The 15,913-nt window shown below is 38.7% G+C and overlaps 1 protein-coding gene across 1 annotated transcript in view; it reads right to left on the bottom strand.

Moving 5' to 3' along the window:
- The window catches only part of nsg2 (neuronal vesicle trafficking associated 2), a 33,292-nt gene extending 21,041 nt beyond the window's left edge, over positions 1-12,251 (bottom strand). Inside the window, exons 1-3 of the mRNA XM_034890228.1 lie at positions 11,981-12,251; positions 11,400-11,576; positions 2,690-2,800 (exon numbers count right to left, since the gene is read on the bottom strand). Coding sequence (XP_034746119.1) covers positions 2,690-2,800; positions 11,400-11,528 — 240 coding nt within the window. The 5' untranslated portion in view covers positions 11,529-11,576; positions 11,981-12,251. The remainder of the gene's footprint in view (positions 1-2,689; positions 2,801-11,399; positions 11,577-11,980) is intronic.
- Between the last annotated feature and the right edge of the window lie 3,662 nt (positions 12,252-15,913).

Below are 15,913 nucleotides of genomic sequence, written 5' to 3'. Positions count from 1 at the left end.
TGGGGCACGGTAAGCTATGACACACGAACCTGCTCCAAAGGCAGGAAGAGAATGGATGAGAGAAGCAGGAAGAGACAGCAGGGGGGAGTGCTCTTGTGAGAATCAATTAGTGTGTATCTGCTCTTGTGCCCTTTTTACACCAAATTATAACTGTTTATTATTTCTGTTGCTTTATTCTTTAGGCAATTATGCATTGTGCATATTAAAATGTCTGCCTTCCTATTTCTGTCTGCATTCCTTGCAGAAGGATCACTGTGAAGCAGTTTAAATCAAAAAGGGAAAAAGCAATGTAGTGAGCAAAAACGTGCAAGGAGAAGAAACTAAGAAGCATCATGGAAGGAGAGAGAAGTGGACTAAAGGATAGAGAAGTGGAGAAAATGATAGAGAGTGGTAAGCAGGAGCGAGGCGGTGAGGGAGGGCAGATTAGAGAGCATTTTACACTCTGAGCTCTTTATCCATCAACACAATCTGCAAAGCTTTGAAGAGAGAAGAGATGTGCAAGCTTTTATCCAGAACTGTTTGCTCGGCACTGCACAGCACGCTGTGTGTGTTTACGTTTGTGTGTGTATTTGTGTGTGTGTGTGTGTGTGTGTGTGTGTGTGTCTGGTCTGCAGAATCAGCTCTGTCAGTCAAGCAAGCGGTTCAGTTGAGCACCCAAAACCAACCGACATTGCACAAAACCACACACACTGAAATGCATTTCTACAGAAGCTGATGCAGAGTGGCAGGATGGCATTACAGTCTGCTGCAACATTTTGGAGCAACTCTGATGAGCAAGTTGGCTCAGCAATGCTACATGGCAATGTGGATATTTTTGACACTGTGCTTTGATTTGTTTCACCTAAAAGATCTGCACTCTTACAGTATAAAATGTATGTCATACTCATGATGGACTGTTGGACAGACTGATGATGAACTAGAGATGTTCCCACATATTCTTTGTCTTTGTCAATACTATGGTGCTTATATTACCCAGAATGCAACTTCACCGCTGACAGTTTGGTCAGGGCTTTAGTTGTGTTATGCTAGTAACAGCTCAATCTAGCCTTTACTATACAGCCCATTTAAAATAAATTCACTGTAAGCACCTCGTTACTCTCTCCTCAAATGTTTTTAAATCCAGACTTCTCATAAATGCTTATCACTGTACAAGGTTGGGCAATATGACAATATACACCATGAGATGATAGACATTAATCAACTGTAAGATAGTCCTTATATACTGTATTTCAGGTTGTTTTATGCATTTGTGCATTCTATTAGTCAAAAAAATAGTAGGTATAAAACATTTCTTACGTGACATTTCTTATCATGATACTGTATCAATATTGTGATTTGATAAAAAAATAGGTATATTACATACTGTTGCAGAAGATTTTATCCATATCCCCTCCACTCCTACCAGATCAACCTGCCCGATGTCAAGTATGGCTCATAAAAGGATGGAGGGCTTGTTCCCCTTCATATGTCTGTATATGAAATTAATAAAGGACTGCAGGACTTCATGGACAAATCGGATTCACAACAAAACAGAGGTTGCTCTACATAGAGGATTCCTGACATTTTTGTCCACCGATGCTGCCATTTCCAAACACCAAGATCATTGCATTGCTTTGGAGTGCCGTAGAGGCCCAAGTTAGTCTGTTTTCTACTTAACCTTGGCTGCATGCTCTGAAGCAGCTTCATTTTAGCAGTGTGTGAATATACTGTAGCGTGTTTGTTGCCTCTTTTGATGCCTGAGATCTCATTCTGTTATCCTCTGCTTTAAAGGATGTTTCAGGACAGTTATACACCTTTATTTTACACACACACCTACACTTAGACATGTGCACAGCTCTGCTTGCGCACTTTCTCTCCTCTCAATCTCTCTCGCTCTCAGTCAGGGTTGCCATGGAGGGAGGTTTTCTTTGCTGCCATGACAACGAGAGTTCTCTTTGGTCTCCCCTAACGACAGAAGAATGGAACAGACAGTGCCTGGGTGATGTAGATGTTTTAGGACTGGTAGGTTAGTGGTCCACACAGCTTAAGTCACCTGTCCTAATTTTGGTCAGGCAAGAGGAGTGGTGGAATACGTACACAGCTCCCTTACTTAAGTAAAAGTAGGAATACACTAATTTAAAAAATGCAATCTAAAAGTCCTGTGATCACAATCCTACTTAGCCTACGTGGGTAAATATACTTCCTGTCCTGCATGAGATGATCATATAATTGCCAATTCTTCCATCTGTTTGTCCACAGCTCTGTTTGCATCTCTAGTTCTTTAGTATTTACATAGCAACCTGTCTGAGTTGATTGCAGGTGTATGTTCACTGTGGTTGCATTTCATTTTTGGAAACCGAGGGGGAAAATGTCCGATGAAGGAATATCCTGCTTCCCATTAGAGCCAAATATTACCTCAACCCACACACAGGACATGTTCTACTTGGATGCCCATTTTACTTTTAAGTCACAGACCAAGTACAGTAGGAAAGCACTGATCCAAACATTTGCTCTGCTGATATCTGCTGATAGTAAGCATAGATTCGATACCAGAGCTGAATGAATGCAACTGATAGCGGAAACATGAATTTTTTCATGATGACATTGACAAAGAAACTGTATTAACAACACACTCAATCCCCCATCCCTTTAATAAGGTCAGGATCAGTGCAGATACAGATCCAGCAAATCGGATCTCATTCATTCTTACCTTAAGTCTCTCAGACACACCGTCAGTAAAGCTGATGTTGAACTCTTCCACCTTGGGAACCTTCAGCCTCTTCTTCTCTGTCTGGTACTCCGTGCGAGTTTTTACCACCACCTGGACGAGGGAGATAAACCGTTAAAGCAGGTAAATATTCAGAAAGGTTGAAGGCAGTGGAAGGGTGGATGGGTGTTATTGTAGGAGGACAATTTTGAAAGGTCACCACAATAGTCTTACTGTACATTTCACATTAAAAGACAACTATGTTAAGGCTGCCAGAAAACAACATGCACAAGCACATAAATAAGACATATGAGATGATCGCTGCACTCCAGACACAATGACAAAGTACAAGAAGGCCAGAAAAAAAATCTGATATATTATATCTTATATGTTGTCCAGAGTTTACTAGAGGCATAGGAATTAAGAGAAAAAGTTTAGAAGATGTCTTGTTTGGTTTTTGACAGTAATACAGCATTATCTTTGACATAAATACTTCTGTAGTGCATTACTTTTTAGATTTACAGATATTCCATTATGTATTGTTTAGATATGGAATAAAAATGTGCTTCCTCTAAATACTGGATATGCATAATGTGGCTGTACAGGAACAAAGGAAAATATATGACACTGTTAGGACATCAGTGACTGCCGTTAGAGATACTGGATCTGGAAAACATAAAAGACACACATACAAAGATAACACATACAATAGCAAAACTGTCAATTGAAAGAAAAATGCAGTGTATTGTAATATCAGTGAATTCCTAGACTCTGCTTTTATTTTGGCATAGGAACAGACCTCGGCTTCAGGATGTCCATGACACCCAATGCCCAACACAGCTAAAAACCCTCCTACAGGAAACACAGGTGCCAGGTATCTGGTAGAGCTTGACTCTATGCTAATGAGGTCTGGTGCCTAGAATCCAAGACCCCAATCCAAAGGGAAAACATTGTGCTTTGTGCCGGCAGTTAGATGGGAAAAAAGAGCCAGCCTGCCCCAGTACTGTCAATGTAACCCTCCTCAGGCAAACAGGTTTAAAGGGGTGAGATGGGCACAGGGAAAAGAGACAGAGTGAAACTCCCAAACTCTTAGATTTGTCTTTTCAGCTTTCACTTGTGTTACTGTAGGTACTGTTTCAAAAACTGTGGGTTTGACCAAGGTGTCAAACTCCATTTCCTCAATTAAAGGAGGATTCTGTGTTTTAACAACACATGTCTTTTTCGAGATAGCATCAGTTGTTTCAGCAAATACTACAAAACATGTTCTTGTACAAGTGGCAAAGCTCTCTGGCTGCAGTAGGAATCATGACTCCTGTCTGTCGAGAGCAAAGGACAAAGTCTGGGTGGATAAATGGGTGGACAAAACGTTCAGCACAGGAGATTCGTTTCACCTTCCTGACATGAATGTTCCCAATGAGGAGTTCAGGTTATGATTAACCTTAGTTTTCTCCTTCTCAGCAATTCACTTGATCAGTACAATGGTATCATTAACAATAGGAATAATGGTCAAAAAATAAGACCCAGGGTTTAATAAGCCAGAATCATTCTTTTCTTTTTCTGTTCAATGGCTATCAGTCCAATACAACAGGTGGACACTACATGCATGCACTCAAATAGTGTCACCTAAATAATTTCCTTAAGATTTTGTTTGAAAATGATCTTACATCCTTCTTACATACAGATGCATATATTGTGACCACTTGTCCTGTCTAACACATAACGTGATATTCAGCGCAATTATTTACTTCTTAGAAATAATAAATCAGGAGTCTTTCCTTGTCTAACAGGGAATATTTCAGTTATCCTCTCAACATTGACTTGTAAAAATCCTAATTCTTAATCCTAAAAAACGTAATTAACTTGTCTTCTCAGTTTTAGCATCATTTTTTGACCGACTTAATTCAACAAAAGAATTGCTTTTTTACCAGGTTTCATTTTATCCCTGCACCTGCAAAAGAGAAATGGTGTCACTGCTGTTTTCTGCATTCACTGAATATTAATGTGCACAAGAGGACGGGGCAGATAGAGAGAAGGTGTACAAATGACAAGGCGGAAAAGAGGTGGAAGAAGAGAAAGAGAACAATGTCTTTGTGTCCTTGTAGCTAATTGCGCTGCTTCTGAGCGACTCTCCTTCACTTTGAGACAAAAGCCAGAAACTGCTGTGCTCAAAACAGGCTCCACTATCTGAATAACAAAGCTGACAGTTGGCTCTTGAAAGCCGTTATCTAAGAGTTGAAGGCCGCAGTAGGTGCACTGAAAACATGTATTTGATTGGACCCCTGAGGCTCTGAAGCCTCGTGGCTTTCAGTGGAGCAACACCAAACACCACAGTCTTAACTAATGTCTCAATTTTGCCTAAACTTTGTCTTTCTCTCACCTATTTCACAATAGCGTGCTCAGGGCCTCCAGGTTCAAACGCAGCAGCGCTTCATGTTGCTTCATTACTCTCTCCCCTCCTGTACCTCTCCTTTTTATTTCACATAATGACATGACTATCAGTCCATGTTGACTCATTTACACAGCCCTTAAGCTATCAGCAGCAGCTAGGAATCTACTGAACAAAGTGCTACCTTCTCTGATTAGACATGTCCAACCAGTCTGTGGGAAACAATAAATGTATGAATAATTAAATCTTGTTTAACAAAGCTTGATTTAAAAAACAACAACACATGAACGATTCAGCCATAAACCGTGGTGATATGATGACAGAAATTGTAATTACAACTTGCTTACTTATGATTCCACAAAGTAGCAGCTCATTTTTCATTTGTGATTTCTCTTGATAATCCATCTACATGACCTTTATATTTTAGCCAGTGGCTTTTAAGGATGGCGATGTTGGTCAGTTGGGTAAAATATCTTATTAAGTGTTGGGTGGATTGCCATGAGATGTTGACAAGACATTCATGGCTCCCAGAAAATCCTCCAAGTACAAAATTCCCTATGCCCTGACCTTTCCTCTGACACTACACCAGCAGATTGACAACTATGGGATGGATTTTAATAAAAATTTGACACAGACATTCATATTCCCCACAGCCTGCGATTTATTGTGCAATTTTTTTGCATGAATCCGGTACCAATAAACCCCCTACCCGTTCCTACTTGTAAATAAATGCACTCTCAACTATATATACAGCACTTTTTTTGTTGGGGCTAGCTTACATAATAATTGCAATGAGCAAAGGGCAAAATAATTTGCTTTTTTTGCACTCTGTGTAGTGAAATTACTGCTGCCACAGGATGTTTCTGAAGTCAGCAGGATGTGAAATATGTTTATTTGAAAAATCACTTCATGGCTTTTTATGTTTTCATTTTATATTTGAGTGAATTAACGAGTGAATGAAAGACACATGAAGAAGTAGAGAAAAGTACATTTCAGAAAAGGCAGTTTTAGCTCATCAATCTCTGACAGCGACTCTCTCTCCCTCTCTCGCTCTCTTGCTCTCTCTCTCTCTCTCCATCCTTCTGTCTCCAATCACAGTATTTTTTTAGATTTGATATTCCCTATGGAAGAGCTGTCAAAAAATGTCTTTACTCCCTGTCTTCTCCAGAATGTTATTCCTCAGACCTGTTATCACTATGATTGCTGTTTCATTTCTCATCCCTAAAGACTGAGCCGCAGGAGAGTTGGTCTTTGGTGAGGTTTCACTGCGGAAGGCAGCTGCAGACATTTTTTTCTTGTGAATAAAAAAAGACATGAAATAAAATAAAATATGCCCTATTTGGAATCCTCTTCTTACATGTTAGAAAGATTAAATATAGGTTTTCTAAATGGTCAAAGTTATGTCCATCAACTAGTTGCTACCTGTGTCTGTCTGCCATGTGGTGCTGGCCAGATGGCATAGAATGAGTTTTTAATGCTTTTTTCAGCTGCCTGCTGCCTCTAAAAATCACACTTAAACACAAACAATTAGCTCAAAGTTGCTAAAGGGCTCAGTAGAGCTAAGGAGAACTGCAGAGTTTGGTGAGATATTGATTTGATCTGTTCATATGAAAATATTGATTATACTGTAGCAGCTTAAAAATAAAAATCTCCAAACAAATCGTTGGGCTCTTTCCTGTAACTCAGTGTTGGTCATTTAGAGTAAGCCCTGCTGGTTCTCTTCACCCAGGTAAGTAAGAGCAGTTATTTGCATTCTTCCGGCATCAGAGGTGTAAATCAATTTCTATCTACACAGCTGGAATAAAAACCAGCAGAGGAGCAGGACTGAAAACCAATGATCCAACCAACAGGCAGCAATACAGTGCTGTTGGATTAAACAGCATATACAGTAAAAGAGTGTGAAATAAAGCAAAATTGACTATTGAAGGCACAAGGTGCATAGTGTTTTTTGATAGGCCTACTTTTCATTACCTCTGGCAAGGGGGTTATGTTTTCTTTTCGCTTTGTCTGTTTGTTTGTTAGTTTGTGTACTAGTTGGTGTGTGTGTTTGTTGGTTTGTCTGTTATCAGCAAGATTACGGAAAATCTACTGGCCCGATTTTCATGTACAGAATGTCGTTCATTTACAGAACTGAGGGTTTAACTGACTAACGAGTATAGTTTATAATGTACTTTAGATTTAATGGTTAAATACAAAATGTAAAATGTATCTAAAAAAAAAAAGCTTTACATAACCTGACATTTAATTAATCAGAAACTTAGGCTAACATCCTCTATCAGTTCCTTTTCATTAACTACATGCTATGAAGTCATTCATATTATTCATTTGGTTGCATTCAAAAGTCACAGTAACTCTCACAGCCACTTTGCACAGCCAGCCAGTTACATTTACAAATCGCATATTTATAATTGATCATTTTAAATGATCATTTGTCAAATTAAACTGGGATGCTTGCAAATCTGGTTGCGAGGCCTTACATCATCACAGTGCGTAAGAAATCATTCATTGATCTATTACTGATTAAACATGGCTGACTAAGGATTCCTGCTCCCAGGAATTCCTCTCTAATTCATGAGGATGAGAACAAAAAGGCGTAAAGAATGATAGAGACTTAAAAGCTGCTCCAAAGTAATTGAGGAGAGAAACAAGAAAAGGATGAGGGTGTGTAATGGGACATGTTGGACAGGAAAAGAGAATGGTTATAAGTCTGTCAAAGCCTTTGAAGCAGGTCTCTGTACCTCAGCTTTGTTCTCAAAAACAAAAACAAGCACAAAGAAAATCTCCGTCTATCTGTGAGTCTCTCCACCCTCCTCTGTTTTTTTTTTGTTTGTTTTTTCAAACCAGTAATCCAATCAAGATATTGGCAACCCATTGGTAGCTGTGACGCGTCCCTGCCCAGATGGAATCAAATCTAATACCTTTCTAATGCCTCTGCAGGCCACAGCAGCACTGTGGGTGTGTGTGTCCGTTTGGTATGAACTTTGCTGTGAATGCACATCGCCCCTGCAAATATCCACGGGCAAGCCTGTACTCAGGGAGGTCACATAGTCATCAGGCAAGATCAGGGTGAAAACAGCTGGGGTTGTATTTGTAAAGCTGCTTAGAATCGCGCTCTGCTGATCTGGGGTACCAGTTAGGTCCCAATCAATCTGGCTTTACTTATAAAGGACAGAGAGAACAAGGCTGATAAAAGCTGATTAACAATGAACTCTTTCTGGGCGGGGCAGGTGGCAAAAACAACAACCCTAAATTCGGTGAAATTATAGAGATTTTCATCACAAAGATATTAATGGTATACCAGATTTTTAAGTTTCGTGATAGAAATCCACACAAAGGGTATGGCTTCCTACAAGACTGCCATTGTCCTTAAAGTAGCTGTAATAAATATGAAAAAAAAACAATGTGACAAAATGGTAGGGTGGAGATCCCAACTTCTTTTCACTTCACCAAGTGGCCAGAAAAACAGTTTAAGGATTTTAAATTTAAAGTAGGATTACAAAGTAATACTGAAAACTAGCCCCAAAAAGACACTAGCAGAATACCCATTGCATTAACAATGATAGACATCATCAACACATGCCACGCTCTGATGTTTAATTACACATTTCATTATTATTTCTCTTGCCCTCTGTTGTGTTCATGCATCACTTGCCAGGAAGACACATTCATGCACAGCTGGAGACAAATACAAAGATTTACAGTAACAGTAAATTGACCTTTACAAGTCCCAAACAATCCCATGTAAAAACAACCCAAAATGTCATACTCCACTCAGCTTATTCTCTCCGCCTCTCTGCCTGAAATCTGTAGTGTGTGTGTGTGTGTGTGTGTGTGTGTGTGTGTGTGTGTGTGTTTGTGTGTGGCAGCTTCAGCTACAGTACATATGTTTTCAAGTCTAGTGGGACTGAATTAAAACTAAATGTCTGACAGCTCTGTGAATGTCATGTTAGGAACTGGAGACTGCTTACAGAAACAAACTTGTCACTCACACGCAAACAAACATGCCTACATGGCTGCACTGTGTTCACACACAATTCTGCGTGTGTGTTTGTAAGCGTTTTTAAGTTTGTGCAGTGAATGACAAGACAGTTAACAGGTATATCAAATGAAACAAGACTGTGCCTCCCTCAGCAGAATACTCAGTGAGGGTCCAGACTGTACCGTGTGTTTCTGTCTGCAGCAGCATAAATGGCCATCCAATTTGGAATTCTTTTAGTGAATCCTCAACAATAAAACCACTTGAAGCGATTCATCTCAAAATAGATACATTTTCATGATTTTTAAAGGCCAAGCAGATAACGGGTCCATATTCCTTGGACCGTGTACACAATGTTGTAAAAGGCTTTTTCCCACATTAATTCACTGCATTTTCAAGGTCCCACAAATCTATGTAATGCTTTACTTTTTTCCCAGCGATCGCTTAAAAGTAATTTATTGGAGAGAAAGCCTTTCTCTTTCTCTCTTGTTTTTTATGACAGAGTGGGCAGAGGGGTTTGATTTGTTTTAAACCACTGATGTAGGACTGCAACTGCTACTACATGTTAATTTCAATACATCTGTAAAAAAATGTTTTGATGAGGCAATTGATCATTGTCTGTAATGTGTAAGAAAATTATTTGAAAAATGACAAATGTTTACAGCCTGAATTGGCATCTTCAACAACTTGTTTGTTAGAGCAACAGTCCAAAACACAAATATATATAAAGAAACCCCTCATGTCTACATCTGGTAGCCAGGAGCAGTTAGCTTAGCTTAGCATAAAGACTGTTAGCAGGTTGAAATGGCTAGTCTGTCTCCATACAACAGTTCTTACGTGTCCAGTGAAACTACAGATAAAGGCTTCTGCAGAGGCTCCACACAGAGCTTTCCCAGTAGCCTACGTAAGAGCGAGTAGTGACTCTAGAGTCATAGTGAGAGAAACGAAGTGTCTCCCCTGTGCTTTCTGACCACGGTGGGGAATCTGTTGCAGGAAGTTAACCCTCTCCTTGATTTCATGTTGTCTATGGAGAAGAAGAACCAAAAAACGAGTAGGGGGAAATGCAACGGTGCCAAGCCACGGTCGAATGCAGTGTGTCGCTGCGACGTGTGTAGTTACATTTTTCAAAAGGTGCAGGTCAGGCTGTGGCGTAGGGTCCGGCGGATGTTTGTGTCGTCACGTACCTACGTACGTAGCAATGGCTTAGATTTTACGCAGAAGTATAAAACAGCCTTATGGCTGACTATTAATGAAGTATAACTAAAGGCTTGAAAATTCAATAGCATTTCCATTGAATGTTGTTTTTCCCATCCATCCAAAGATGCACTTTATGGGTTCCTTTGTATCAGAACTGACTAACTGTCTAGTAAACAAGCTTAGTAATAGTGTTTGAGTTTAATTCAAACCTGACTTCTTTTAGGTAAGAGGATATGATTTCAATTTGATTCATAATTATTCTCAGTACCTGCCCAAGATCTCCCTAATTAGCAGTTTTTTTCCGTAAAAGTCGATGAAATCTTAGTAACAGATTTAAAAATATTGTCATACTTTGTTTTTACAATTAACACTTGGTATGGTAAAGACACTTGCAGATTACAGATTTACTATTTTAGTTTTTATTGATTGTCCAATAAGAGTCCATCTTAAAGCCCTCTTTGGAAGAATGTATTGGATGGAATAATGTTGTCTGTCAATAATCCTTCTGACATCTAATGAAGTGAGTTAATAAATAATATCAGACATTATTTCATCTTGGTGCTAGAGGTAATTGATCAGTATTTTAGGGTAGAAATATGGATTCATATAGCTCCAAAATGCAATCATTCCAATGTAATCATGGTCTTGAAACGAGCCAAACAGTATCACACGATTGATGCATAATAAAACGTTCATATGAGCATGTCTGTTGTTTAATTCCATTCATTTTTATAATTTGCAATCAGGTCAGCTCTCTGTCCCGACCCCATAGAAACACCAATCAGACTCTCCACTTGGCGCTGCCACCATGGTAACTGGATTAACGAGCTGCGGTGCAGTTACTATGGGATGTCGAGATGATAAATGACAGTCTGTCTGGCACCAAATCAGTCTCCTAATCTCAGCTGGAAAAACAAAGGACACGGGTGGGAAACAACTGAGATGAATGAATTTGTGAATGAATGACAGGGTGGTGTGTATATGTCTGTGTTTGGGGTGGGTGGGTTGGTTTGGGACGGGATGGGGGGGTATTCAGCATAAGAAGGTTTGAGGTCATGTCAACAACATTGACTTAGTAGAAACATGCACAAACAAGCAGGGAACTCTCTTTTTCATACAGTCACACAAACACAACCAGGCTTGTAGTTTCTCACCTTGTCAGGTGCTTGGCTCTGGAGACTGCCGACATCCAGGGGGGTGATGAGGGGCACATTCTGAAAGCCGTCCTCCACGCTCACAGGTTTGGCCCCTTTGTCTTGAAGATTACTCCCCAGTTTCACCATCTTTCACCGCCCTTATATATATTCCCTTTATTTCCCTGAAGACTGTTCCTGAGCAGAGGAGGTGTTGAAAAAGGATGTTTTTTTATCTAAGCGTTTCAGGTCAATAAAACCTGGCAGACACAGGCTATTGGATTGATGATTGACTGAGAAGATTCTAGTGTAACAGGAGATTAAATATTTAGATTTTAACTTGATTTATTGTCTTTCTTAAACCACACACTACATACGAGTAAATGTTATCAAATGTTTTGTTAATCGGAATCAAATTCGGGGCATGCCATTAATTTGTGAACGATACAAGCAGCATAACACTCAAAAAAAGCACATTTGTTTGCAATGTAAACGTATCTCAGACTTTATTTACCGGAAACCAGAAAGAAAAACAAACCTCTATTTATATCATCTTCTCCACCTTTCTCCATCACAAAAAAGGAGTAAAAACAGTTACTTACAGCTGACCGTCCTTGTGTGTCCGTCTCCTGTGTGCTGCGGCACTGAGTCTGACAGAGGCGGAGGGGGGCACGGATGGGGAGCAGGTGAGGCTGGAGGCTGCTCTGCGGTGTCGCTGCTGCTGAGGCTGCGGGAAAGCAACGCTGCACCGCCGGAGACAAACTGGATGTCTGGCGGCAGGTTTCCTACCAGCAGGCAGCCCAACCCCCTAATCCAAACACAGCCTCTTCTTCACCGCGCTGCTACACCCAGCCGCTGGAGCTGCCGCTAGGGGGATTTTTTTTTTTCCGGCAGTCTTGTTTGTTTGACTAAAGTGGAATCCGAATTAATGTTGCCTTTCTGGGCTCCTCGTAAACTCCCGTAGCACCCTACCTGTGCGGACAAGGTGGAAGCATATCCACTGCATTTATGTCTAGTCTACATAACAACTAAAGCATGTAGGCTATGGCCTGGTAAAATATTGTGTCACGTTATAGGCTACGTTGCAAAAGTACTTTTATTTTTGTTTTATTTTGATAAATACATTAGGAGCAGTTGAATGTTCTATTATAAATAGCCTAAATATGTGCATGTATGCTAGCCTGTCGCAGCTTAAAGTTAGCCAGAATTCAATTAGACAGCAGTCAACTTCAGCAGAATGCTTAAAATGACCTATAATTATTTTATTCCCAAAAAAATAAGGTTATTGATTCAAAATCGATTATCTGTGCCTTCCTGAACACCTAATCCCATTGTCTCAGTAATCATAGAAAATCCATTTGAAGGGAGAAATCAAAATCCTAGGATATGTATTTCCCACTGTATATTCCCACAGTACATGTTAGTTGCCTATGTAAAAGCAGCAAAAACCATGTACAACTCAAATTGGTTCTTTGGTCACACAGCGTCACCTGGTGGTCAAAGGAATGACACGCAGTAACATTTTAGAGAATCTAAAAAAACTACATCAATAATCCGACTAACAGTGTGTGAAACCACTTGTTTGTGTGGGATATCATACAGAGATATGCTTCATTAAGATAAGTGGTTTCTCTGTATTAATTATAGTGGTTAGGCAGATTTGTCTGATAAATAAATCAATAAATCATTTGTAAAAGCAAATAAGACATGCTCAAATGATGTGAATATAAATCAAAAAGGCAAATAAATGCAACCTTACAAAAAAGCTAATTTAAAAAAAAAAAACTATGTCCGAAAGAAATTAAAATGAGATGATTTAATTCCCTTCTTTATCTCTGTCCCATGACCCTATTTTTCAAAAATGTAGTCCTTCAGGATCGGTGACGTATTACACCCTAGATTCTCCTTGTTTGTACTGTAACCTATAAGTAATGACATAAACTACATTATGTACTAGAAAATGCATTTCCTGCAGAAAATGCTTCTGAATGCTGAAAAGCTAAACTGCTAAAGCTAAACTGGATTGTTAAACAGTAGAGTATATTGAAAAAAAGTCATAGCATAGAATGTTTAATAAAATCTAGGTATGGTATGAAATGTTAAAAAAACTTAGCATAGTATATAAAAAAATGTATAGTATAGTATGTAAAAAAAAGTCGTAAAAAAGTTATGGTATGGTACGTCAAAAAAAGTCATAGTATAGTATATTGAACAAATTGAAAAGTAAAGTATGTAGAAACAAGTCATAAAAAAGTCTTAGTATAGAATTAAAAAAATAGTCCTATAGTATATTAAAAAAAAGTCATAGTATAGTAGGCCTATGTCAAAAATAGTCATAGTAGGACGCCCGGATAGATGAGTGGGTAGAGCAGGCACCCATATATAGAGGTTTACTTCTCAAAAAATCATAGTATAGTATAAATAAAAAAGGTCATGGTACATATAGTATGTAGAAACAAGTGATTCATAGTATATTATGTTGAAAAGTGTGACAAAAAATTCATGGTTTAGCATGTTAAAAAAGTTATGGAAAAAGTCATTATATAGTACGGAAAAAAGTCTTAGCATAGAATGTTAAAAAAACTCATAGTATATCAGAAAAACTCATATTATAGCATGTTTGAACAAAGTGGTAAAATCCTTGCATAGTATTCCTAAAAAGTCATATTATGTACAGTATATGTCAAAAGATTAATAACTAAATTGATGTTGGAAAAAAGTGCTAAAAAAGTCATGGTATAGCATATCAAAAGAAGTCATGAAAAAGGACTGGGGCTCAAACCTTTGGTCAAAGGCTGCAGTGACTACTTGCTTGTTGGAGCAGTGCTAACCACTAGACCAGCGTGCCACAAACGAGGCACGCTCTATAGCATAGAATAGCATAGCATAGAATGTTGACAAAAGCCATTAAAAAGTCCAAGTGTAGTATGTCAAAAAGGTTGTCAAAGTATAGTACGTTGAAAAAAATTAAAAAATATAAATTTTAGAAAAATCATAGTGTTGTCCAAAGTGTCTAAAAAGTGCCGTAATAGTGTTTAGAAAAAGGTTTTTCCAGAAAAAATTAAAAAATCATAGTGTAGTATCTATCTGTAATTAGCTAAAAGCCTTGCTAAACTCCAATTAAAAAACTGTTACTATGTGCTTTGTAATCAAGTGATGACTGATTAACATTAATGTAAATGCTACATGCCCTAATACCTGGTGATACTACAACAATGCTAAGGCTCTTAACCCTACAGTTTTGCACATATCATGTAAGACTTGATTTCTCCTCTTTTTTTTTGCACAAAACTCTCCAGAAAGTGCCATTTAATGGTTTATTTTTCTATAGATTTCCTGGGGGTGCATACCCCAGACCCCCCTAGGGAGAGGCCCCCCATCCCCCCACACATACATTTAAACCCTGAAGGAGAATGATGCTGAAAAAGTCAAAGAAATCACTTTGCATGTGGCAAAATATGGGTTCCCCCCCCACCCCCAAATCTCACTCCAAGGTTTAGGGAAAAGTTGGCAGCTCTGCACCCAGAACGGCTGCAGTCGATGGCAGGTGTTGACATGAAATATCAGGCAGCAGATAGAAGTGCTTTCCTTAGTGGGTCATGTGCTCAATCACCATTGTTTTTCCTCCCTTTTTGATAGATAGGTCCTTTCTAAACAGTTGACATTAAAATCTGACAACACCTTTAAAGAACTGATCGTCAGCTTTTAAAAAGAACAGTATATTGTAATTATCAAGAGCTCTGCTGCTAAATCCTTGGCACCCAATTGACTGACATTTCAATGACTAATGATCACATTTTCATTGCACTTAACAGTACAAGATGCAACCAGCTGGTGGTGTCAATGAGCCGTAAGACAATTTGTTCAGTTTTTCCTGGATTTTCAGAAAACAACACATGGCCCAGTAAGCATTCTTAGGGATTTTATGGACCCTGGAGTCAATTTAAGTCCATTAAAAAGGCATCCGCCACAACACATGCAGCCAGTGGTGTGCTATTACTTTGATGGCCAGCAAACACTGCACCTGGGATAAGTGCATTTGCAAACAATGTTTGCTAATAAAATCCCCAAACCGGCCAAACAAAATAAATTAAAACTAAGTAGATATCCTAGCTGATACATAAACTACAAACTGCACTGATAAAAAACCACCAATCAAAAATTAAACATGGTAATATCCTCACTCTTCTCAGATCTCGCTACTCTGTCTGAATGACAACTCCAAACTTCTCCCATAGCAGACATTTGATTTGTGGTTTTATATCTTGACCAAAGTTAGTGTTTACTTCTTTTTCCTTTGGGGGGATGTCATAGATTCTTTTTTTTAGTTCCATAAGACAATTTTACTGGATTTTCTTTGGAAATAATGTAAAAGTGTGCTATATTTAACAATATAGAAAAGGATTTAGAATCAATTTTTAGTATAATTAAGTTTCTGTAAATTTAATTGTCTACCTCAGTAAAGTTGATTTTGTGTCAAAGAGCAAAATCACAAGTTGAAGATCTTATATTTGGCTGACCTTCAGTAGTTTAAC

Source organism: Etheostoma cragini, chromosome 13 (genome assembly GCF_013103735.1).
Source record: "Etheostoma cragini isolate CJK2018 chromosome 13, CSU_Ecrag_1.0, whole genome shotgun sequence".
In the NCBI taxonomy this organism is placed as follows: Eukaryota; Metazoa; Chordata; class Actinopteri; order Perciformes; family Percidae; genus Etheostoma; species Etheostoma cragini.
Note: the sequence above shows the minus strand (reverse complement) of the source record. Positions and strands in the feature narration are given on the sequence as shown.